Here is a 24,926-nt window from a genome sequence, read left to right as displayed (position 1 = left end):
AATGCTATCGACTGATGCTCACCAATCTGCACCCATCTCGGCCAAGGCAAAGGAGAAAGGGTCGGGTATTTTACGCCTGGCCATCGGGCCGGGGCTATATGCCACCCGCAAGGCTGGCTATGGGAATGCCCCTCTTTACAGCGAGCTGTATTGCCGGGTAATTTATGTGCCAAACCCCCCCCCAAATGCCGGGATATGCCGTGGCCTGTTTTCTGTATATGTAAAATTTCAGCTATAAATGGTAATGGCTGCTGACGACGGTCTCTTATACTTTGTCGAGCAGTTGAGTAATACATACATTTTCCACTCTGATAGTCTTCCTGTTTCTGTTGGTTTCAACTTCACTTATTTTTATCGCTATCCAAATTTCCGATCATGTCAATCCGAACAGTAGGCGTGCTTGGCACCGGGGTGATTGGAGCATCTTGGACCGGTTTATTTTTGGCCCATGGCTTGAAGGTTATAGTGTCAGACCCCGCGCCGGGTGCCGAACGACAGCTTTCAGATTACCTTCACAGCATCTGGCCCACTCTGGAAAAGCAGAAGAGGTCTTCTCACGCGGCACTGACCAACTATCGCTTTGTGGGAGCCAGTTTCAAAGATCACTTTGCTGATGTCGACTTTGTCCAAGAGGTACAATAACCTCAACTGTTGCTATCGCTGAACAGCGCTAACAAATATGAATAGAATGCGCCAGAACGACCCGAGCTGAAGACTAAGCTTTTTGCAGAACTTGATGCTGCGACCCGTCCAGACGTGATAATTGCCTCTTCTTCGTCTGGAATACCGAGTTCTCATTTCATATCACAATGTGCAGTCAATCCTACGCGTGTGCTTATCGGGCATCCTTTTAACCCGCCACATTTGATGCCGCTTGTCGAAGTGGTCCCTCATCCCACAACAGCAACTTCGGTCACAGAGGCGGCAAAGTCATTCTATAAATCGCTAGGTCGAACTCCGGTGCATATTCGCCAAGAGCTACCGGGGTTTGCGGCCAACCGTCTCCAGATAGCGGTTCTCAATGAAGCTTACAGCCTTGTGAGCCGTGGTATTATCTCTGCCGAAGATCTAGGTGAATCTGACACTCTACGACTAATCTGAGACTGGTTACTAATATTTAAACTAGATACATGTGTTACCAATAGCCTTGGGCCGCGATGGGCTGCCACTGGTCCCCTTCTATCCAACACAATGGGAGGCGGAGGCGGAATCGACGGCTTCAAGCATGCTTTGGAACACTTCGGCCCTGCGTATCGAGTTTGGCTGGATGATATGAAAGCTCATGCGTTCACATGGACGCCTGAGAACGTTGATGCGCTAAGCTCTAGTGTTGCTGAAGAGCTACGTGGAAAAGATGCCAAGGACTTGGAACGAAAGCGGGATGATATGCTTGTTAAAATCCTCAGTCTAAGGGAGTAAATAAATGGCCAGCATTTTGCTTTTATGTTTAAGTTTTTCAGGATTTCGACGGCAGATTACTTTAAAGTGAATAATTGTTAAAATTGCCTTGAGCCAAAGTACACTATATTCTGAATAGTAGCTGCTTCTACTGTGCTAGAATTAATGACCCGAGCTGTAATTCAGCGGAATGTCGATCTCCAGCAGACCAGCTGTGAGACAATGGCGAGGTATCTTTTATTTCTACCAACCTCTGTTACTGGCCTTGTGCCTGATTGCTGCTAACAAGAGATTCTAGCCCTATGAGGATGACATCGTTGAGCAGGTGAATTATGACCCGTTCTAGCCTTCTGCTTCCGTCTTCCGCACAACCGTGCGGTGTTGTTGATGCCTGTGTGGTGTATTTAAATAGCTACATCCAAAACAGAAGACGTCAGTCGATATTGAGTCCAATGCCGAAAGCTGGAAAGAACCCTATATTCTAAGTCTAGGAGGCAAACTAAGACTTGATCCGCCAAGTAGTGGGTTTACAAGTCTTGAGATCTCGAGTTTCTTGTTCTGATAGAAGAGATATGCCGATATTTTGCTGCAATTAACCACTTTGCTGTTTGCTGTGGTTTTACTGATCATAAGATTCACTGTTTATAGCATTTACTTTCAGCGCATAGAAGAAGAGGCGTTTTTGTATAAAAACCTTTATGCACCTTGTTGGAAAGTCAGTACCCGATATCCCGAAACCTTAATTTACCTATGTATATTAGCTACGTCCTAAATGATAGAGAACCTAAAGAGAACAAGTCTCCATGACCTCTTCTGTTGACTATCTTGTTCCATGACGAGAATAACAACAGAAAGACGTCGGTTCATTAATTGTAGGTATTCCCTTGAAATAATATACACATAAAGCAAGGCGCAAACGCAAGAGTAATAGCCACAGAATGTAAATTCATAAGTAACGTGGACATTTAGTTAGTTGACGCACTTAAAATATACATTATAAGAGTAAAAAGAGGTTCTGAGGCTTTGATTTGCAAGATTAGCTCGGTTTCTTGACTTTGAGATGGTTTATCGTTTGGTTGAGCGACTCTGTATACGACCCTGGCCAATTCTCCACTATAATAAGAGCATAGCATAAAGTCAATGGTTATTGCCCAGAAGTTAATCCTAATTGACATCTTATAATGCCCGGATGTCCCAACCTCAATGACTCTAGATTGTCGACCCTTTCATCTTAACCTACCGTCCATATTAGTTATCGTAATCTTCTTGGAATATGACAACCATAACACCCATATATAACGCTATATCTTCGATAAAGACCTTTACCGCTGTCATTAACATCACTGCTAACTACCTGCTTGCCATTCCTGTTGAGCATATGGGCGACCGGAAGCAGGCATCAGTTGAGCCTCAGAACATACTACACAACTACTTCTCCCACGGCCAAGACCAGCACAGCGATGTGATAGTAGCAAGAGACATCAAACGCAAAGCTAGCACTGAAATTTCGAAAAATGATCTGTTGAAGAAGACGGATCATGAAGGCCAAGCGGAGTATTTCCGATCGGCTACATTATCCGGTCTTCCTACAGATATCATCTTGATTATAATGGACTATGTTGAATTCATCGAAGACATTATCGGCTTCAGATTGGTTAACAAGCTTCTTTGCAGCACCGTTCAAAAACTGTGATTCCACTTTCACTAATATTTATTGGCCGAAGAGTTGAAGAGACGGTTTATTCAGCTTTTAATTCGAACGTCAGATACCAGTACTATAAGTGCTAGTTTAAAAGTTTCCTTGTTTTGTCGAATAGCGTTATGGTACTGTATGGTGGCAGCCTTGGCTATTTCTTTGAGTTTGATTACCCGGTGGGCTATAGCTCTAGGGTATATCATTTTGTTTATTTTCCCCTATTTCCAACCAGATCGCACAGTCTGGCTAGGTTCTCGTTTATTTTGTATGGCAGTGAGTCAATTTAATTGTTGTTGCATACAAATTCATTTTCGGAAAGGGAACTGGATCGTGGTCGTCTACTCAAGGGAGTTTCTCATCGCGGTAGCTGTGTAGTGTGTTTGCGAAGCTTCTGATACCTGTTGATGCGTAGCAGGTGAGTGAAGGTTGGCTTGGACGGGCGAGGGGTTAGCTTGGAGCCCCTTCTTCGCGAGGCTGTCAGCTGATTCGTTCCCCTCTACGTTCTTGTGTTCGGGGACTCATAATGTGAAGATACAGCAATCTTTGCGGGGTGCTTCCTTCGCTAGGTGTCTCAACTTCAGGAGCTTGTCCTACGAACGGTCCGGGGGGGACTTTGAGCAAGCCGGATACCACGGCTTGGTTGTCTAGGAAGTAGTGTGCGGCAGCGGGTGTAGACTGCTTTTTGAGGAACCTTGTGGTGAGTTGCGCCGCCACGAGTGCGCCGGTGATCTCGGCGTCGAAAACCTCGGCTTTGTTGAGTGCACCCATGGCGGTTCTGTGGGTGGAGTTGCAGTAATTGATGGCCCCTCTGTTGAGCTGGGACCCGTCAAATTATGAGATAATCTCGGCTTGGGATGCTTGGGAATGGTGTTTAGCGTGGGCGCGGCGGGATTTGGCTGTCATATCTTCTCCCAATGGGCCATCTGCAATCCATATTGCTCTGTGCGATTGCGAGGTTACTATTAATGTTTCGCGGTGCCTGATACTGTACAAGACATGGTTAAAGTTGTTGAATATATCGGTCCTCCTTATTGGTTGTCTAATTCGCGGAGATACCGCGTATATAATTTCTCCCAATCACAGCCCGTCCACCTTGATCATAACTGACTTGGTCTCCATAAACGTTTCCATGCTATGTAAATAGCTCTCTCTCTGTAATCCGCTCCCCTTCTGTCCACCAAAAGCCATATCATCCCCTTTTGTTGGACCCGAGCAGTTTACTCCCACAGTGCCTGATTCGAGCCTCGTGGCAACTCTCATCGCCCGGTCAAGATCCTTTGTAAACACTGACGCATACAGACCGTATTCGCTATCGTTCGCCTTCTTAATAGCTTCCTCTTCCGTATCGAATGAGTTGATAACAACCACGGGCCCGAAAATCTCCTCCTTCATGATCTTCGCATCCTCAGGGACGTCTCTGAAGATTGTAGGATTGATAAACAATCCCGGAGCAGACTGCTCTTCAGTCACCAACTTCCCTGTCTCCTTTCCAAGATTAATATACTGCAGCACAGTAGCATGCTGAATCTTATCTGCCTGCGGCCCATGATTAACATTGGGATCAGCCGGGTCGCCTAACCGAGCAGACGTAAAGGCCGCCTTGAACTTCTCGACAAACGACTCCATGATGCTGCTCTGTACGTAAATGCGCGAATTTGCCATGCAATTCTGCCCGCTAAGGAGCTGGATGCTGAATTGGGTATGTTGAACTGCAGCATCGATGTTGCAGTCGTCGAAAACGATTGCGGGTGACTTGCCGCCTAGTTCGAGGATTAAATTCTTCATGTTTGAATCGGCGGCCATCTTGCGGAGTAATTTCCCCGTGCGCACAGAGCCGGTAAATGTCAGGGCTCGGACGTCCATATGCGATGCAAGCGCTGCTCCTGAGATGGGGCCATGGCCGGAGAGGACGTTGAGGACACCCGGGGGGAAGCCGGCTTCTTTCGCGAGATTGGCGACATATAAAGACTGTGGATGTCTTAGTATAGAATTCATACGTAAAAGGTTTCAGGTGAACTAACTGTTAAAGGCGCTTTCTCGCTGCTTTTGAGAACGACTGTATTGCCTGCCGCCAATGCTGGCGCCAACTTCTTACAAAAGAAGACAAGAGGTGCATTCCAAGGAATAATCGCCGCAACGACACCTACCGGCTGCTTCACAGTAACGTTTACGAATCCCGGAGTATTTAAACTCGAACTTCCTTGAGGGTAAGCTGCCTCAGAGAAGTAGCGGAAATAGTCAGAGCCCATAGTCGCATCAAAGTAGGTTGACACAGGCCTGCCCATAGACTCAGCCTCCAGTCTCGCTAATTCTGCATTAGATTCCGCAATTAAATCGGCAAGTCGCACAAGGTATCTGCCTCTTGCGCGCGGGGAGAGCTGCGCCCATGCTGGGAAGGCGGCTTTGGCTGCCGCTACAGCGTCGTCTACATCCTCCTTGGACGCTTCGTGCACTGTTTTATCATGTTGTTAAAATCTAAGTCAACAGATTATGAGACAGAGCTGGAAAGGAAGAGAATAAGCCCTGATCAGAGAAACTTGCCCTGGGCGAATAATGAGCCGGATCTTGCGGAAAATAGATCAAAGGTCTCATTGTTAGATGATGGGCGGAACTAATGGCGCGCGTGAGCATGTGGGCGCAGCCGATATACAGTCAATTCATACTTCACCATTGATGAACAGCCGCGTTTCAACAGAAGCGGAAACCATCTTCTTTTATCAGTGCTTCTACGCAAGGTCTTGGACTAAGATGTATCGTGAGGATGTGCCGCGAGGATGATTCGTTTTCCCTATCGTAGTGTAACGTGGAATGGATATTAGTCAAGAGCACGGCTGCTGCTAGAAGTCCGACCCGAAGATTGCCCTGCTCGCAGCTCTAATAAGTTAGACCGCACTACACTGCCTCAGCCGTGCTCAATAACACTTCCATCGGAGTAAGAATCTGAATCTGGAGGCTTGAGCAGATTGTTGTGGGCCACATGCATCCTACGGCGCTCAGAGCCAGTAGTAGTATATACTCCGTAGATACATGTAGTAAGTAGTTTCAGGGGCATATGCGCTAGGGACCAACCGCATAAGTGGTCCATTTTTAAATGGGGCCCTAACCTTCTTTTGGCCCCCTGAAGAAAAGTATTATTCTAGGTGTGATGTTGGACGCCGCAATTCCTACCGCAATGCCCATGGGTGGCAAGAATGGCGAATGGCACAATTGCCAGGCAATTTATGGCTCATATCGACGGTATCGTAGCGAGATTTAAATAGATAATCTTGAAATTATATTACATTACAAATAATCCTAAAATGAGAGGGCAACATGTCCATGAAGAGTATCTAAGTAGCTTATGCGTGGAAACTCTATATAGGCACCATCCCGTAAATGACGATACCTAGTATTCAGTTCCGCGAATAGGCCCTTATTATCCATGCGACGAATTATAACACGTATCTAAAGTTATCCTGGTCCTCCACATTCTCACTCTTGTTCTGATTCTCCCGATCAAACTGTCTATTATGCCAAACCAATGCCCACAACACCAAGAGAATACTCACAATCGCGAGCGTCGCGAACCCAACACCCGTGGCAAATCCAGTAGGGTATCTGGGCGCCTGCTTCGTGATGAAGACATTGCTCGCCACGAAATTCGCACAGTTGCCCATACCCAACTGGACAGCGCTCGCAATGGCCTGCTGCGGGCGGCCGCGTAAGTTGCTGTTGAGCCAGCCGATGAGGATGGGGAATTGCATGAATGAGCCGAAAGCGATGATATACAGCGCAAAGTAGCGAACCGCAGGTGGCTGGACCTGGGTATATTGGATACACCAGCCAATAAGGGCAAAGATGGCGCCAATCAGCACGAATGGCCAGCGGAGAGAGAGTTTTCCAGAGGCATAGGAAGTAGACAAAGTAACAAAGATTCCCACCATCCAGATGGGGATACTCATGACCTGGGCTCGCGAGGCAGTCCACCCGAGCTGAGCAAGGATGGTCGGGGTGAAGGACGAGATGGAGGCAGCGCCCATGTCAGCGCAGAAGTAAACGAGGGTAAAGGACCAGATCTTCCAGTCAGTGAGGAGTCTCAGCCAACTGATTCCATTGAAGTCAATCCTCTCTCTCCCGCGGTCGCCACGCAGGCGAGCGAGAAGCATAGCTCGCTCAGCTTCGTCAAGAAATGTAGCATCTTGCGGAAAAGCTGGGATAATGAACCACGCTGCGAATCCAAAAGTAATAGTGAAGAGGCCCTCGAGGATGAAAATCCAGCGCCAAGACTCATAGCCACGGATTCCATCCATGTGCTCGATGGCATATGCGAGAAGCCCACTGAAAGCGCTTCCAAGTAAAGCAAAGCAGATAAAGTATGAGAAGCGGATGTTAAACTCGCTGCGTTTATAGTACTGCCCAATAAGAAGGGCGGCCCCTTGGAAACATCAGTTACAAAACTCTCAAAAGGATACATGTAGAGTGTGATACATACCCGGCGGCAAACCAGCTTCCATAGTACCCATGATGAATCTACAAGCAAGCAGCCCACCATAGCTCCTTGTAAATCCCTGACACATCGACACAACACCTAAATCTCGTTAGAAAATATATTTAGATTTGAACTTTCCATTGTGTAAAATATACCAAGAATTAACATTGCCCCAGCAAGCCACTGATTTGGCTTGATCTTATTTAAGCTCATAAATAAGTTGCTTGGGATCTCTACAATAACGAAAGGAAGGTAAAAAATCCACAGGCAGGTGTTGAACCCCGTTGATGGCATATGAAGCGATTTCTCAAGCCCAAACAATCGCGCGTTGGCAATGTTTGAGCGGTCCAAGAAGGATACAAGGTATAGGCATCCCAAGATCGGAATTAGACGGATGTCGCATTTGGTGAGAAGTCGCCGAGCTGCCTTGGGGTCCTCGTAGGATTCCGCGCTGCCGTCGGGCGCTGGACCGAGATCGTCGAGGACGGCTTCCTCTTTGGTAAAGTCATCGCTAGACTTCTCGGTAGTTGCTAGCACAGGCACATCAGTTATTACTACATTGTCATTTGGTGGCGCCATGATTGCTGGATGTGGAAGATTGAAGGAGCGATAAATGGGAGAGAAGTCCTCTGGTGCTGCTAGAAATAGACAAATGTCTTCGGGGTAAACCCGTTGGCTGGACCTTGAGTGGGGCACAATGTTGCACAACTTACGGATTACGGAGCAGACATTCTGGTGGATTGCCCAAAAGTTACAATGTAGCATTTCGACCTTGTCAAGTGCAAGAACGCACCCCTGCACCGGAAGACTTGAGCCGACCCCAGTGTGTAGCGAGCAGTAAGTACTCCCGCTGCCCTGCGTTGTGACCGTGCCCATGCACAATCCATGCCGATAGTCAGCATGAATCCCACGCCCATATACATCTATGGAGGACAAAAAAATAGTTTAATAGAAGGGGGAGGCTTTAAGACTGTCTTTTCTTCCTCTATCCGCTGGGCGGTAGTTAAGTCAAGATGCCGGAATCTAGAGTCGCTGTCTTTCTCGGTGTTGATATCGGCATCACAATGCTGGCTCTAGGCGTGGTTGTACTGAGAGTCGTGAATCGATGGTCGAGGGGCCGCCTGGCGATTTCAGACTATTTGGTGAGCATAGCTATGGTAAGTAATTTGAGTGATATGGGGAAGATGTTGGAGTATATTTGATGCTTAACTAACTATACCTCAGCTCGCTGCTATTATACATATGATTCTTGATATCATCAGTACGCCGACAGCCACCATTTATAGCCCACATCGAATATCCCAAAACTAATGTCTTCTAGTCACAGCTCGGTTTGGCTATGCTCGCCACCAAAAAGACCTCCCACCCAGCCTCCAAGGATCCTACAAGACCTCTCTCGTACGTCCCATCAAACTCCATCACGATTTTTCCGAGCTGACGACTCAGATGTTTTGGCTCATCCAAATTTTCACCAAACTCCCCTTATTGTTCAGCAAGCTCTCTTTGACATTTGTCTATCACGATCTCATGGACCCCCGCCTCGAATTTACCCTGATCAGAATCTCCCGTGCGGTCAACTACTTTCTCATGGTCGTTATCGCAGGCTTCTTCACCGCCGCCACGCTCGTGAGTATGTTCGCCTGCAACCCGATCTACAAGAGCTGGCTGCCCAAGACTCCGGGCAAATGCATCGATACGACTATCATGTTCAACTATGTCACTAGCGGTATCAACATCTTCACCAGCGCATGCCTCATTTGCATCCCTTTGCCGGTGCTATATCTGTCTAAGAACAAGGGGATCGAGGTTAAACAACTCACAGCCCTGGTCCTTTTTGGGTTGATGTATGTAGAAATTGGACCATTCAGCATACGGACGATTGTTGACTCTTTCCAGCGACACCGCAATCTCCATCATCCGCCTCCGCATGATCGCAGATCTTCAAAACGTTAAAAAAGACTTCACCTGCATGTACCCGCATCCTGGCATATGTAACAATACTAATACTCTCTCTTTCAGGGCTTATCATCCCCACTCACATTATTATCGTCGTTGAAATGAATATTACAATCATCGCCGCCTCCGTTGTCGTCATGCGGCCTGCCTTCAAAGCCATATTCGAGTTCTTCTTGTCTTTACGTGGCAGCCACAAGAAGTCCAGCAATGAGGAGTCCATTAGCAGCAGAGAACAGCCGAATCAGGAGATTCGTGTGGTAAGAGAGTTCGAGTTGGCGAGCGAGAATGACAGTAAGGAGCATATACTTTTAGGTAATCTTTGAGTTGGGATTATATCAGTTGCGCTATTTTAGACGAATGGTAATGCTATAACGTCCGTTTTCAAGTATCAAGTTCAACCGTTGCAGTTATGTATTTTCAGCTATTTTATTAACTATTGTGGTCTTAAAGCAGTCTAGGGTAAATGAATTATATGTACCGATATATAAAATGTAGTTTACATTGCCTGAGATATCCATCAAAGAGCCGAAACCTCGGCACAGTATTTTTATCCCAAAGAACGCGTCCAGAGCGCCAAATTACTACCTGTCAGGAACACGCCAAGCAGGGGGTTCACACCCGGCCGCAGGATCGACCTCTAGACAAGCTGAACTTGTTCAACCTTTAGAGGTCCACAAGCGGTCGGGGTTGCCGAGTCCGTTCTGGAGTTATTGCAGGTTCCAAACTTGGGATCAGTCAGCGCAACGTCGAGATTGACAGGGAGTTTAGGTTTGCTCTAACAGATTTGAGGGCATGACTTTATCTACAGCAGTCCAAACCTTGCATTAGCGGAAGCCTCTAATGCCTCTGAGTGGAGACGTCTGACAGGCGGAAGCACGGAATCACCCTTTTAGAGTAGCGCGAAGGTTACCTAGAATAATGTAGGCACTAGCTATGCGCAACACCCTCGTATGCCCCTCTCACCGGATCGCTGACATGGCTCTAAGTGAAGGCGCTCTCGGTGCTCCTGAAAGTGCTCATTTCATAGCCTCACTTACAGCACTGAGTGTACCCGTACCGTAGTGCAAAATTCGTAACCAGGCCACTTTATGTGCTTCGTATTTAATCTGAAGCTGTTGACTGAGACATGAAAAATGGACACCTAGTTCCTCATGTACTTCTGTCGTGATATATACCTTGCTACCAACATGCAGTAGCCCGTTGTTGGTTCACTGCGGACTGCGGCCAAAAACCTCGCATCCTACCTTGCAATGTGGGGCTTCAGTGGTACTTTTGGCATGAAATTTTTCCTGTACGACCAACATACATTTAAGGTAAACTCTTTATAGCTGAGTTGTGACTCTGCCTAACCGAGGCTGTAACAAGCCCATATTACAACCCATTCAAACAGGGTGGGGGTGAGCTGCGGGTGCATCGACGTGAAATGGCTCACCTGTTTTTGATTCTTTGCTTGTTGGAGATTAAGTGCAGTGGCATGGCTAATATCCTCTTATGGGGCCGGATAGTCACCCGGAGCCAACTTCTTTCTACTTAAATGTCATAAATACCTAGTACCTGACGGTTCATCATTCGCGACACGGGGCCGACAAAGGAAAATACAGTGCGTGGGAAATATCAGCGGGAGGAGCTATAACAGCGGCAGGGATATGCGCCGCGCTTGCTCACTTGCGTATAGAAGTAGCCTAAAGCTGTAAATCAGAACACTTTGCAATCACGTCGTGGTAGTTATAGTTGTTTATGTTCGTTACACCGAACTCGTAGACTGGCAGCAGAGCTTGAGAAGTAGTCAGGGATGGCAGGAAGCGAAAGTCATTGTTGCGTTGTTGTTATCGGATGGTTATATCTCCCCATCCCCAGAACGCGCGTTTGCAACGGATAATGTAGCCAGCGGTCAAGGTACGGAGCTCTCAGATGACTTAAAAAGCAAGGAAAATTTAAAGGAGAGACTTGATGGCCCATCTCAACAAGGGAATACAGAGTAGACAAGACAAGGGCTAGATTAAACAAATTGATCTAATAGTGTAGCTGCTGGATTATTAGATATGTTAGTGTTTTCTTCTTCTTGAACGTTACACTCGTCGATTTAGGTGGTTATTCATTGGATTTCTATTTAAAGTGCTGCTTTAGGTGCTGGTCAGTGACTGATTCCATAATTCACGCAAATTATTGGCTTATAGTGAATAAGTCTGTTATAGTAAGCGGCAAAGCTTGGTCGTAGGAAGCGAAGCCATGCGTTTCTCGAGTTAAAACGATGATGTTTGCGCCCGCATAAAGGGAAAGTGAAGATGGGAGAAATGACGTGGTCAAAGGTAGTAGTTGACATTGAATAACATATTAAAGCTCATTGCTGTATCTATATCATAGACTTAATTGGGCCGACGACTGCAAGGTGGGTAAATTTACCAGCGTTGTCGGAACGTTCGTGGGAACAAGCTTACGTTTCTTGAAGCGAAGATGACTTCGTTTAAGCTGCTGAGCTATAATGCATCGCGTACAATTTTCAACTGAAGGGTTAACTTTAAATTATATAGCCTAGAAGTCGTCTCTCCAAGAAAGCTTTCTTGGCATAGCTTAGAAGATGTACAGCGCACAAAGCGGCAGTAGCCAAAGCAAAAAGTGCACTCCTGCCTTATGTATCATGAACGAAGTACCAAACACTTTATGTTAGCAATTATTATTATGAGCGATTGTTATGGTATAATTTCTGCTGTCGCTGCTATAATCTTTACTACATACCTATGTTGTCGCTACTGCTGGTACCATTTCTACTGCTTCTACTGCTTCTACTACAACAAAGGGTTAATTATTTTAGTGTTTTCCATTAACGAGCCATTCCCAGGCCTCTATCTCTTGGCTGCCTAAAGATACGCTTTTGGAAGAACTCAAAATGCGATAGAGTTGGATATCGTGGCTACAGCTATTGCCAGGCTAGATGAAGTTTCATGAATACACTTGACTTGCCTCCGATATTACATACCTAGGTACCTGGGTATTTACAAGATCACTTGGCCGATAAGATAACTTAAAGGTTACTGTCTGAAGTATAGCTCGTCATCAGACGCGTGTATGTTTTGTTTTGCCACAGGCGTTTCTTTTGCGTATTCATTTATTCATTACTCACCCCTCGATGTTCTATATTTATTTCTCCTTGCTCGCAATTGATCAGTCTTCATCCTGCATTCCGTCATTTTGATACATGGCAACATTTTTGCTCGCTTAGCGCTGATACTGTAATATTTATGACATAAATGCAAAAAGATAACATATATCTTGATATGAACATCGTTAGCTGGATATCCAGCATTATCTCTGCCATCGCCCGTCTCTTCAGCATCGCCGGCTTCGTCCTCGCCCTCGCCCTCGCCGTATTTATCCTAAATAGGCGCCTGGCCCGACGACAGGCACCCGCCCCGCCAATAACCGAGTCCAAGAAGAAGGAGATGCAGGCGAAGTTGGCGATGTTGATGGAGGACAGGCGAGGGCAGCAGGCGCAGGTAGGTGTGGGCAGAGGAGCTGGATTGGGGGATCAGTTGCCCCTATTCCCAACTTTCTCCCTATGGCCATCGCGACTTTCACTCTCGCAGAGTCGGTTTGAACATGGTTTGGCTGATAAAGTCTTGGACTATTATTTTTGGTGCGTTGGGGGTCTTCTCCAGGTATCTGAGGTTGGTCATGACTTGACTTGTCCATACTTTGGGATACAAGTGACCGCATCGGCCAGAGATTCCTCCGGTTCGAAGACATCGAAGACATCGAAGACCGATTCTTCAAGCCGGTGGACAGTACTGTAAGGGGGCCCTAGTCTACTGCCAGATTCGGTCCAGGACCCCCTCCGGCTCCACGACCTCGACGGCTGCCCCCCAACGGACGGACATGCGGAGGGACGAACAGACTAGGACTGGTTCGTTCGGCATGAAGTCGACCGTCTAACTAGTTGAAGGCCGTCATCACACGGTTGATGCACAGATTCCTTTGGCCCAGGTGTTAGAATCGTTTGCAAATCGTATAGCAATATACAATTTTCTTCATCATATCGGCCGCTGCGTGGTATTCGTCTGCAGTCGCCGCTGTAGTTATGATTAAAGCTATAAATATTGTGGGGGCCATCAAACGATGGTCCCATGGGGAGCCTCTCTTTGGGGAGAGCGAGGAGGTGAAGAAGGTGAAGGAGCTGGAGATTGTGGTGGAGGTGCTGCGGGGGAGGATGAGGAAGGGAGTAGAGAAGCTGGAGAGGCAGGTGATGGAACGGGATAGGGTGCTGGTGATTTTTGAAAATGGCAGATTAGGAGGTTGCTTTCGGCGCTTTGGGGGTCGTTTGCGGGTATCTGGGGTTGTGCATCACCCTCAGACAACGCTGCAAGCTCATCCTGGATGGCTTAGTATTCAGGATGAGGGCTAGCGCATCTTCCAGAGACTCGACCAGCTTAAAGACCATGTCTTCAAGCCGGTCAGAAATCCAACAAGCGCTCACCAGGATCCCTCAAAGATAACCAAACAAGAGATTGAGTCAGCTTGCGCCGCAGTCCTAACCAACGTGATCTATGGTCGGAACCGCACTGGAGGCATACAAAGTCTGCTTTGATGCTACCCTCAAAAAAGAAACCTCAATCAAAATGCTGGAAGCCAAGGATTGGTCCTTTTGGAGCGGATACAAAGATTTCAACATCAAGATGAATCTGGCCGCCAAGTACGGCAAGAACCGGAAACTCTACCATTCCCCCTACTGCCACCCAAATCCTTGTATCCCTGACACTTGTCAAGATGAGGACGACTGGCTTGAAGACCGGTCGACAGTAGAGTAGGGGGGGCCTACTCTGCCGCTGCATTCGGCCTAAGACCCCCTCACCACCCCCCCCCCCCCTCTTCCAACAGACCAAAGTCCGTTGTTGTTTAACGTTTTTTAATACGTTCTTTTTTATTATACTCTTATATATATATATATATATATATATATATATTACCCTCTTCTTTTATTACACACTTTTTTATTATTATTATTTTTATACTCTATCACTCTTTTCGTTTGGCAATTCTTATAACTATATCATTCTTAACATCATAACACCCTCTCAGAGAGTTCACACTTGGTCCCGGGGTGTTTTCTCCGAGACGGCCAAAGTATTATAGTAAACAGTGCATACGTTCCGACCAGGTGTTTTTGACAGGGGCTTCAAAGTACCTCAAAACACGCGTTATTTATCTTTTCTTGCTCACTTTCTTCCTTGCTTGTTTTCTTAGGCCGGGCTTTTTGCGAAAATGCAAAGTAATACTACGCGCGATCAGCGTCGCGATATCAAGCTAATATACCGGGTTAGCTATACACAACACGTAATTAGTCTATCACGCAATCAAGTACAATATACTGTGTTACAGAGATTCCAGCTAAGCGCCCCGGACGGCCCAGCTCAAGGAGCTTAAGGTTTCACATTCCCTTTTCTCCCGGTGCTAGCAGATACTATCACATCCGTTCTGTATAGTCGTCAGGCTAACTATCACCATTTGTTCTCCTCTAAGCCAACTTTTTTCTTTTTTGAACTAGGTTGCCATCGCTGGTGGCGGATCCACTTATAGTTGCGGCGGTTCTATATCTCGAGAGCGGTGCATCTAGAGCATCACTAAGCGGCTTATTATCCATTAGCGAAAGTGGTATCAGTAGCAACTATCCATACAGATAGATGACCAGATTGGCTGCAATGACTTTGTTATGATGAATTGAGGGATCGAATCAGACGGATACGCCCGCTGCACATTGAGATTCCACCTTCAGTCGTCTTAAAGACGGCAATGGTATAAGAAGAACGATATGCGCAAAAGTGACCTGAATACTCAGGTCACTTTAATGGCTTTAGCTTTCCTATTTATGGTTTGAACTATAACCTCGACTCTCGACAGCCTTTGCCTATAAACAATAACAGTCAATTTTATTTAACAACAGGGCCGAAAATGCATCTCAGGACGGATTTCGCCTTGAAGGAGAAGTACATATACTATGAAGAATTTGGAAGTCATTTTCGGTGGGTTTCGTACTAGTTTAGTAGCAAAAAAAATGAAGTCTAACCCTTCTATCATAGATCCGAAGCAGTTGCCGGTGCTGTTCCAGTATCAAATGCCCATGAACAATGTCCCCCTCTAGGATTGCGCAAAGAGAAAATGTCGGGCACATAATTTGTATACATACATGTAGAGTCCAGCCCTCTTATATCTACCAGGAATTTCTCGAATTGAATCAAAATTTCGAATACGGCAATCCACCGCCAGAGACAACTCTTGACCCAAACTCTATCACATGGTCATCCTTCCCGTGGCAGACCAAGGGAGACTGGTTGGCCCAGCGTCTGGTTGGACGCAATGGCGATCCATAGCAGAAAACAGGCCTCGTTATCTGGCTATTTAACGTACAAAGAGATATAGATGATCAATCAGCCTTTCGTAGCCGAGATTGTGAAGTCCTTATTGTTCCACAGTTCGGAGCCCTCGATATCACGACAGAACTTGGCAAGATCTTGGCGAGGCAGAACGAGATAGCAGTATTTCTGCGTGGTATTAAATACCGTGTGATGCTGCCAGAAGGGAAGCCGTGCCGAAGGTATATTTGCGAGCTCTATCAGGGACATTTCAGGCTCCCTGAGCTCGGTATAATTGGAACGACTGGCCTGGCCAGCTCTTTTGACTTTCAGATCCCAAAGGCATATTTTCAAGATGGTGTTGAACAAGGGCCAAACAGTCAGCAGATTGCCGTCACTAACAACGGATCTGGCGATTGGACCCTCATCTCACGTCTAAACACCAAACTATGGGGCTGTTCCCAGCCTACAACTCCTTTCAATGTCGTCGGCTGGCAAGGCACACTGTATCCCTATAAGTACGATTTGGCTCATGTGGATACCATAGCCAACATTCGTTATGGTCACGCCGATCCCTCAGTGTTTGTTGTGTTGACGGCTCCTCCATTCGGAAAACCCCTGGCATTGCTGTGGTTGACTTTGCCTGCGTTGAGCCTCGTTGGCAAATGGTAGAAAATACGTATCTACTGCCCTGGTGCCATTGCAACACCCTACAAGAGTTCGTTTTTGGCATCATCAACGACAAACGTGAAGATTCCCCGTTTTACCATCTTAAGCTCGAGTCTGACCCGGTGGCGGCCTTCTTGAACGGGCCAATGGCTACACACGCCCCGGGGAAGAGCTTTATCAGGCCATGAAGCATCAGACACGACTAAACGGGTGATGGTACAAGATGAAGGCTTCTCATTTGGACTTTTGGAGTTTGAGTGCCCTCTTTATTTGACTGATTGGGCTGCTGAGTCAAGGAAACAGAACTCCAAGCGCCATTTGGAGGGTATCTTCAAGGAGTAGAAGAGTGAACAAAGCTAGTAATTCATTTGCTCATTTCAAGACTGTATGGACAACTAAGAATTCTTCGATCGCATTCGAAATACAACTCTAAATGGACATGTCTACGAATCAGTTATACAATTAACGGCTTCATGCCGTAGATAAGATCGATAACTTGAGTTTCAATTTACATAGATCATAAATTCAAGCTTACCCGTTCAATAGCTGACATCATCTACAATCTAGCATGAAAGGCAGCAAAGTCGCACATATCGGTTCGAGTTATATAACAGGTAGCCGATTCGATGGATATTTAACATTTATATGGGCTGAAAAGTAATGTCAGCTTATTTGACGCTACTTGTAAGCTAATCTTCGCTACATTGATGCGCATGGCAATCGTGTTGCATGCAGAGTTGTTGCACAGACGCTCAGCTTACTTTCTATTCTCATATATCGCGAAAGTAACTCTATTGAAGCCTTGCAGCCTTTATTATTGCTTTTCTTTGGCATCCTTTAGCTTTTCCAAGCCTTCAAACCCATTCAAATCTTTTTCAAAGTCCAGGCGCTTCAGTTCGATAACTTGTGTAGTTCTGCCGTACATATTACCTCCTAGTCTACTCATCGGACGTAGTACCTAATTAATAAGTCAGTCAAATAGTCTTCTTGAGATGTATAAGTCAAGAAATGATTTCATTTCATGGATGGACTGGATGGAAGAATTGCAGGTGAGAGACAGACAAGCAGGCAAGGAGGCAAGGAGGGCAAACAGGTGAGACAAACCGCAAGGTCCAGATGATTCTTATCCTCATTGAGAGCGTCTTCTCTCGCCCAAAAATACGTAACCTCAAGTAAAACAAGGCATCCCGATTTCTTTCCAGGGTTGCTGCGACTAGTAAACTCTCGAACACTTTCAAGATGAGCCTCGATACTAAAGATTGATTCCTTGACGCGTGCGCACGACACAGTTTGGCAATCACGCACAGGCGTCAAGCCAGCTATATCCCACTCAGAAACTCCGTAGGGGGCATTAATGCTTGTGGCATTCACAGCCTCGATGAATCCTTCGCTAACGACATTTATGACGCACTCCCTCGCCTGGATGAGGTTGAGCAATGTATCTTTGGCTTCTTTCAATGAGCTCGTTAATCCGACTGCCAAGATAGGTGGGTCTATGTTCACCATCTGGAAGAAGCTCATCGGCGCCAAGTTCTCGACTGTGCCATCGGGAGACCGCGTTGAAATGAGTGCAATGGGCCGTGGAACGACTCCGCTCACGAGCAGTCTGTAATTGTCCAATGCTTTACGGTCTGGAGCAAAAGGGTCGATGGCGACATGCTTAGCAGCCGTCGCAGCGGCCGAAGCTGGTGCGTGCGTGTGGTTGGCACCAGAGCCGAAGGTCCAGCCAGGCTCAGGAGGTTGGACAAAAGTTGATTTGGCTTCGTCCCATGGTGGTCGTGATGCTTCCTCTTTCGTTGGATCCGACTTTTGCGTCTTGTGTCCATTTACGGCCTCGGTAGGCCGAGACTCGGTACTCATGGCGCACCTAGAGATAGTCGGGTGAATAAGCAGATATAATCGAGTCTCACGATATCACTCTTCTCGAGGTATTGAAGAAAACAAAATGTCAATAGCGGATTTGAAATAATTCGAAGTATGGCATCGAGCTTCTTTTGACCGTCGTCGGCAATAACACGCAAAGGTTCAGAGTGGCAATCAATTGGCCCGTAGCCGCAGCAAGAGTGGGAATATCCTCTGATTAGAAATGCCCCGCCTGAAGAGTTTGCCCGCCCCTCCGCCCTTAAACGGCCGCTGCATATGGCTTTACTCGACGATCGGAGTCGTGCACACCCATTGGACATGATACCAGGATTGGCAATCAGCAAACGGCAATTTGTTATCATTTCAATGCCGACTGATCCCGGATAAAGGTATCCGCTCTGGCATTCCCCACACGTTACATCATGATCTATGGATGTCGTCTCAATCCCTCCTTCAATATGTTTGATACAAGGCCCTGGTCGTGCGTATCCGCAACCATCAGTTCTCTAGATAATGTTCTTCTCAGAGACTTTAACTTAAATATTTTTCGAAACCAGGCCGGGGCGGTGTCGACAGTAAATATGTAGTAAAGCCCTCCGACCACATCCAGTTTGCATCTTGGATGATGTAGTCAAAACTATCTATGTCATCCTGTAGAAGATAGTCCCCTTCTGTGCTTAATTTCACACCGGATGATGTAGCCAAGTAAGTACAATGATGTTCCACCGTCTGATGAAAAGCAGGTGTTTCATCCATTCGAGTTTCTGCACGACTGAGCGATGTCGCTTCTTTCAGAAAAGAGGCGTCAACATGGCTTGGAAAGCACAAGATTCGTGTCGCGATCCAATGGCTATCATCGCCCAGTTTGTCATTTGCTGCCTTGACATCTGTTAATTTCTGTTCATACCGCCGAAACGAAACCATACACTGCTAATTAGTCCATGACTTCATTGAATAGCCCAAAACCGCGATGGAAAGCCGGCTGCAACATACTCAGAACCAATTGGCCAAGGCCTGAAGATTCTGCAAATATTTCTAGAGTCATGGTAAAAATTTTCAAGGAAAGCGACGCTTTCTCTGCCAGCTCCGGATCGGCCCGAGTGAATAGTTTGACAAGCTGCTGGAGGCACGAAGGCACCCACCGAGAGTAGGCGAGATAAGGGTTGCAACGTGCTACATCTTCAGTAGATAAATCGCGAATACCAGAACTGATTTTGTCGGAGGAAGACAAGGCCAGAGAATACACTTTGGATCCGAGGATGTGGCGGGAACGAATTCGTTCTTCCGTCGCTGCTGAGAGACATCCCAGCATTATGTGAAAATGCCGGACGGCGTTGATCCCGAAAAAAGAGCGAATTTTGTTCATGATCAAATATATGATAAGTTTTCTGATCAGTAGCAAACAGCGGAGGCGGGACTGTAGAACTTGCCATTCAAGAATTATTCGTAGATGGAAATGGTCGGCCAAGTCGTCGAACCGTCGGGAGTCTGCTTGCAGCGATAACCCTGTTCTTGAGTCCGTAGGTATGATCTGTTTACAAGACGCAGCGCACTCTTCAATTATAGAGAAAAGATTCTCCGACAGTAACATGCTGTCGTCATTAATCGCCACCTCGAACATCTGAGCACCTAGATGCATAGTAATGATTCGATATGCCAAAACGGAGAGGTGGCGCGATATTTTGGAAGAGATGCTAGTAACTCTTAGACGTTTGCTGGCAAGAAAATTGACGATCGTTGGCGTCCTTCAATTCAGTCGTTATCGTCGCAAGGAAGCTTTGTCTTACATTTACCCCAATCAATGCCAATGACCCTTTTTCATTATGGCTATTTACGTTGCCTAGCAATATTATTTGTTTTGGTGGTAGAGGCAGTAGAGGCGGTAGAGGCGGTAGAGGCAGCAGAAGCGTAAAATAATAGTATATATAATAGTATAATAGAGAGCTGTGTGCTTACAAGTAGGCCTATAAATCCCATCCATCCCACATTCGCCTTTACATACAGAAACCTTATCCACAGCACTTAGTTTGCCTTATTGCCGACGACCCCTCATATTTATGAATAATTAAGTGGCCAAGAATAATACTTAATCTCCCTCAGTATTTAAGCAGCTGCCTAGTAGTGAAACAGTCATCCGATTAGCTCAGTAATTTGATCAAACGCTGCCTCTACTTCAAAGTTAATTATTCATACAATGTGTAGCACTTATTTCAAGTAAAAGGGTCATAATAGAGCTCTTCATTCTTCAAGTACTTGCATACAATAAATCAGTACTCCGTACATTTAGTTTCAAGCGAAGTTCAGCGTCGTCTTAGTTTCATACCAGCTCATTCGAAGGCATTCATCATCTAAATGACCGAAAGGTTATACTAACTGATAGTACATAAATAAAAACTCGCTCAAAAAAAAATTCATGTCTCGTAATTCATGTTGCACGACTGTGTTGATAAACACTAGGTAAAGCTTCAGCAGTTTGGCCTCGTCAAAGTATCAATTCCTTGCAATGCTTAACGTAGATTAACGTCGCTTGGTAGAGTGACCAGATGCAAGTTGTTGTAATAAGTGGGTGAAAGATGCCGAATGCAGCAGAACGGGGGGGGGGGACACCGCGCATATGTTGGTGTGCATCTGCCGCATAGATATATAGTTTCAGCCAACTTTAAATGCTGGAAAGTGTCGTACGACGTTACGATCCAGGACCTTAACGGGAGCCGGTTTTACTAAGAACTCATCAGCACCAACTTCCTCCGCAGTTGTTCTATCCGATTGGCTATCCTGGCCGGTCACAATGAAGAGAATGCTTTCTCCCCACTTATTCTCCTTTTCCAGCTGTCGTATCTGCTGGGTCGCCTTAAAACCATCGCATACCGGCATTTGGAGGTCCATGAAGATCAGCTGAATCCATGTTCCTTCGCCATTGGCAGCCAATGACTGCTGCTTTGCAAATGCTTCCACAGCTTGTAGTCCATCAGTCGCGGAGCAGTATGGAAGACCTCGTTTGGTGCAATACATCTGCAGAATTCGGAGGTTGATATTATTATCGTCAACAAGCAGTGCCATGGGCTTGGAGATGGTGATAGATGAGGGAATTGAAGCAACAGAGCTTGCTTTCGCAGACGTTTCCGTGTTGGGATCAAATGGCGGCGTTAACAAACCATCGTTACCACCGGGTGGGTTGGTTATCTGTCTATCGAAGAAAGATGAAATCCTGTCTTCTTTATCCGTGCTCTGGCCTTTGTGTGTTTCTGGTGGAGTGAGCAGGGCTAGTTGAGACATGTATTCACGTGAGGCTTTAGCCTCTGAAAGATAATTATCTGCGTCTTTGAGTACCGAGATCATTGTCGAGGTTAAAAATGGCGCGGTGACATAAAATATGTTCCTAGGGTGTTGTTCCAAGCAAATGTTCACTTCAGAAGCTGGGACGAGGCAGATGGCAACATTTCCTGTTGGGATTTGAGATAGGTGTGAACGGTGCTTCTCCAGTCCGGACACATAGTCGAAAACTACAAAGCAGCCATCCAAACTCTCCGAGGATGTAAAACCATTCCTAGCCAAAAAACGAGTGAAGTTGCTGCATAATGATGTATTATCCGAGCCGCACGTCATATTGCAAAACTTGGAAGGCAAAGCCTTGACTTTTTGAACAAGCGGCTGCGATGGTGGTAAAGAAACACACTCCATCTCCCGGAAGGTAGCCCTAAAATGTGACCCGCGGTCGATTTCTGACCATACTAGACTGACAGATCCGTGGAGCAGTGTTGCAAAATTGGAAGCGAGAGTTAAGCCCAAGCCGGCACCCGTCGAGTGCATTCCAACCTTTTCATAAGGCTCGAATATACGTTTTTGGTCGTCTGAGTGAATGCCACGACCAGTATCCTCAATATCAACAACAAGTTGTTGTTGACCTGGCTGTACAGTTATGGTCACCGTTATGATGCCTTCTGAAGTGTTCTGTATGGCATTGATGATAAGCTGAAGTAAGCTATCACGAAGTAGACCGAGATCAGTTTTGAAGCTGACACAGTCTAATTGGGAGTCATGGTTAAAGAAAACAGAGGCCCTGTAGCGAGTATCATCTGATATAGCTTTGCGCATCTCGTTGGATAACTCTGTCTCAAGCTCGTAGACGGTGTGTAAAGCATACTGTCTGTCTTTCATGGCGATGTCAGCCCATCTGTTTAGCGTAATCATGTTGTTGACTATGGAAATCAAATCTCGTCCTGATGACTTGATGGTATCCAGATAAATGATCGATTCTTCAGGCTCACCCGCCGGCTTAATCTCTGGCAATGGCTCCATATTTCTGCTTTCACGGTGTTTTTGTGACACAAGCTCTTCTGTTAGTAGGTCTGCAGAACCGAGGATCCCATGGATTGGGGTTCGAAGCTGGTGAGAAAACCCTCGAAGGAACTTTTCTTTTGCTTTCATTGCTTCTTTTAGAAGTCTCTTGTGCCATATCTGAGAGAGCATGGTTGCGCACGACTTGACAAACCAAGAGTCTACATCGTCAAACACTAGTCGAAAATCTTTGGACGCCACAACAAGCAGGGAAGATCCCGATAAGGTTTCGCAAGGAGCAACAATTGCGCGCACTACCTTGTTTGATGGGAAAGGCTTTTGATTTGAAGTTTGGATAAAATCATCCAGATAGTCAGTATCTTCCCACAGCCCATCTTCCAAGTCAGACAAGGGTATTGGGTCATGATTTTCAATCTCGACATGAGCGTCTTTGCATGATTGCACGGTAATTGTCGCATCCGGGTACGTAGTTCTCAATATCCCCAAAACCGGTTCCTCTGACCCCGTATTGTCTGCCTCGCTCTGTGCTGCAGAGAGAAGTTCTGAAATTCGGCGGCGCTCTCGCTGGCGCTTTGCTCTCGCCGATTGAACGATATCGGCGGCGACCCAGTCAGCCAGCCGAGCAAGCGTCTGCTGCTGAAGCTTGGTCAAAGGTTCTTGGACTGTTTTCGAGATCACCGTAAGACTTCCTATGTTGACGCGCTCCCCAGCCTCCATTTGTAGGCGAATTGGAGCTCCAGCATATGCACGGATTCCAGCAGCCTTGGCATACGGACAGTCTCTAAATCTCCAGTCCTCCATCATATTAGGCAGATGGAAAATATCCTAGATACGATTAGCAGGAATCTACGCATCAAGCATCATCAACATACATGAGGCTGAGCAATTGTGTGTGCACAAAGAGACTCTCCGCGTGGATGCATGGCCAAGGGAAGCCCAACAGTTGCCAGACGAATATAGTAATTGAGATCTTGAATGCCGATTACGACAAAGTCCCAGCCACTGGATTCTTGAGCTAGGTTTGCCTTCTGCTGAAGCCCAGATAGGAACTCGGGCTCATTGAGGATATCCCGAGTATAGTACCACAGCATGGACGTCCTGAGCCTCTCATTCTCCGTTAGAAAGCTGCGCAGATATTGCCCGGCATTGCCCAGTGGCGCATTGGGGGCCGTGGACGGCGCATATTCGTCGTCCTGAGAAGGATAATAATTCTTTTCTACTTCAGGATTCCAGGGCTCAATTGGCTTATCGGCATTGTCTGGATCGTAGATGGGCCAGACGCTCTGCGGGAGAGCTGGCTGGGGCTCATGTTTCGACGACAAGATGACCGCATCTGTCTTGGGGAAGAAAGGCTTCGGCCGCCCGCTGCTGGAAGCTGTTGCTGTGGGCATGCTGCAGAACTGACGCGATCCCAACTAAGGGGCCAGTAGCTACGATCAATGCATCGCAGGTGAGAAGTATTTGCGAGTACGGAGTAGTAGCCAGACATTGGAGGAGATTCCTAATCCGTTGTATGTCCGTCTGCACGTGATGGCTTCGCTTCGGCCAGCTCCCGGCAACCCCGGCCAGCCCGGGCGTTTAGTTCCTGAGCATCAGGTGGGTCAGCAGCGAAGCTACCCCGAGTATAGAGTAGTATTGGCATATCTCGGACCGGGGGTGCTAAGCTTTGGCGAATGGGCTCTCGACACTTGCGTGAAAGAAGTATTTCAGATTGAGTTTTGGCAAACGTTCGTGAAAGGAGATGCCCTAGAATGCTTCTGCCCCGCCTGTGAAGACGGGTATCTTGATGTGATGGAAATTCCCGATCCATCCAGTGATCGAGAAAGAAATGCCATAGCCATTTTCAGGGACCTCCCAAGTGGAGAAGAGCTCTTGTGGAGATGCGGAGCGTACTGCTAGCCTTGAAATAGAAGTTACTGTAAGGCTATCAGCGAAACGGAAGTAGACCTAAATATTATAGAACACCTATTGTGATAATTGCCACACGTTGTGTACCTGGACTGTCAACATCCAATATAGCTCTTATGGACTTTAAACTATGCCTTCAAGCATATCACTTCTTCAAACTCTACCAAGAACGATGCTAAAATATTCAACATTATGAGTTGGGCTCTAAAACGCATGTTTCTTTGCCTTCTCCACCATTCCGCCATCCCCACGCTTCCCTAGATCCATTTACGAGTCGCGGTAGCGCAAATGTATGATCCGTGCAGCCTGCCATATATCATGCCAA

General features: G+C 46.6%; 10 protein-coding genes across 10 annotated transcripts; 5 read left to right on the top strand and 5 right to left on the bottom strand.

Moving 5' to 3' along the window:
* Nucleotides 1-168: 168 nt before the first annotated feature.
* Nucleotides 169-1,565, top strand: TrAFT101_011755 (uncharacterized protein). The gene is made up of 3 exons (XM_024902046.2): nt 169-633; nt 688-1,072; nt 1,127-1,565. The coding sequence occupies exons 1-3, from the start codon at nt 376-378 to the stop codon at nt 1,417-1,419; spliced, it is 936 nt and encodes a 311-aa protein (XP_024757813.1). The 5' UTR covers nt 169-375; the 3' UTR covers nt 1,420-1,565.
* Nucleotides 1,566-2,671: 1,106 nt separating this feature from the next.
* Nucleotides 2,672-3,091, top strand: TrAFT101_011754 (uncharacterized protein; the record flags this gene model as incomplete). The annotated part of the gene is made up of 1 exon (XM_024904247.1): nt 2,672-3,091. The coding sequence occupies one exon, from the start codon at nt 2,672-2,674 to the stop codon at nt 3,089-3,091; it is 420 nt and encodes a 139-aa protein (XP_024757814.1).
* Nucleotides 3,092-3,571: 480 nt separating this feature from the next.
* Nucleotides 3,572-3,862, bottom strand: TrAFT101_011753 (uncharacterized protein; the record flags this gene model as incomplete). The annotated part of the gene is made up of 1 exon (XM_066129372.1): nt 3,572-3,862. One exon carries the CDS (start codon nt 3,860-3,862, stop codon nt 3,572-3,574), a length of 291 nt encoding a protein of 96 aa, XP_065985504.1.
* A 309-nt stretch (nt 3,863-4,171) lies between these two features.
* Nucleotides 4,172-5,802, bottom strand: TrAFT101_011752 (uncharacterized protein; the record flags this gene model as incomplete). The annotated part of the gene is made up of 4 exons (XM_066129371.1): nt 4,172-5,062; nt 5,116-5,546; nt 5,636-5,705; nt 5,758-5,802. 4 exons carry the CDS (start codon nt 5,800-5,802, stop codon nt 4,172-4,174), a joined length of 1,437 nt encoding a protein of 478 aa, XP_065985503.1.
* A 2,693-nt stretch (nt 5,803-8,495) lies between these two features.
* TrAFT101_011751 (uncharacterized protein) lies at nt 8,496-10,024 on the top strand. The gene is made up of 6 exons (XM_066129370.1): nt 8,496-8,719; nt 8,787-8,823; nt 8,884-8,960; nt 9,009-9,406; nt 9,459-9,529; nt 9,582-10,024. Exons 1-6 carry the CDS (start codon nt 8,576-8,578, stop codon nt 9,839-9,841), a joined length of 987 nt encoding a protein of 328 aa, XP_065985502.1. The 5' UTR covers nt 8,496-8,575; the 3' UTR covers nt 9,842-10,024.
* A 2,624-nt stretch (nt 10,025-12,648) lies between these two features.
* On the top strand, nt 12,649-13,500 carry TrAFT101_012075 (uncharacterized protein). Its single transcript, XM_024908608.2, has one exon. The coding sequence runs from the start codon at nt 12,767-12,769 to the stop codon at nt 13,307-13,309; it is 543 nt and encodes a 180-aa protein (XP_024757818.1). The 5' UTR covers nt 12,649-12,766; the 3' UTR covers nt 13,310-13,500.
* Nucleotides 13,501-14,131: 631 nt separating this feature from the next.
* Nucleotides 14,132-14,820, top strand: TrAFT101_011750 (uncharacterized protein; the record flags this gene model as incomplete). Its single annotated transcript, XM_066129369.1, has 2 exons — nt 14,132-14,316; nt 14,757-14,820. 2 exons carry the CDS (start codon nt 14,132-14,134, stop codon nt 14,818-14,820), a joined length of 249 nt encoding a protein of 82 aa, XP_065985501.1.
* A 2,328-nt stretch (nt 14,821-17,148) lies between these two features.
* TrAFT101_011749 (uncharacterized protein) lies at nt 17,149-18,555 on the bottom strand. The gene is made up of 2 exons (XM_024902711.2): nt 17,636-18,555; nt 17,149-17,489 (listed from the first exon to the last, which is right to left on the bottom strand). The coding sequence occupies exons 1-2, from the start codon at nt 18,389-18,391 to the stop codon at nt 17,346-17,348; spliced, it is 900 nt and encodes a 299-aa protein (XP_024757821.2). The 5' UTR covers nt 18,392-18,555; the 3' UTR covers nt 17,149-17,345.
* Nucleotides 18,556-19,328: 773 nt separating this feature from the next.
* TrAFT101_011748 (uncharacterized protein) lies at nt 19,329-19,706 on the bottom strand (the record flags this gene model as incomplete). The annotated part of the gene is made up of 1 exon (XM_066129368.1): nt 19,329-19,706. One exon carries the CDS (start codon nt 19,704-19,706, stop codon nt 19,329-19,331), a length of 378 nt encoding a protein of 125 aa, XP_065985500.1.
* Nucleotides 19,707-20,616: 910 nt separating this feature from the next.
* Nucleotides 20,617-24,141, bottom strand: TrAFT101_011747 (uncharacterized protein). Its single transcript, XM_024910717.2, has 2 exons — nt 23,566-24,141; nt 20,617-23,518 (listed from the first exon to the last, which is right to left on the bottom strand). The coding sequence occupies exons 1-2, from the start codon at nt 24,082-24,084 to the stop codon at nt 21,044-21,046; spliced, it is 2,994 nt and encodes a 997-aa protein (XP_024757823.1). The 5' UTR covers nt 24,085-24,141; the 3' UTR covers nt 20,617-21,043.
* Nucleotides 24,142-24,926: the final 785 nt, after the last annotated feature.

This window comes from Trichoderma asperellum, chromosome 7 (genome assembly GCF_020647865.1).
Source record: "Trichoderma asperellum chromosome 7, complete sequence".
Taxonomy (NCBI): domain Eukaryota; kingdom Fungi; phylum Ascomycota; class Sordariomycetes; order Hypocreales; family Hypocreaceae; genus Trichoderma; species Trichoderma asperellum.
This window is presented reverse-complemented; position numbering and strand designations above follow the sequence as displayed.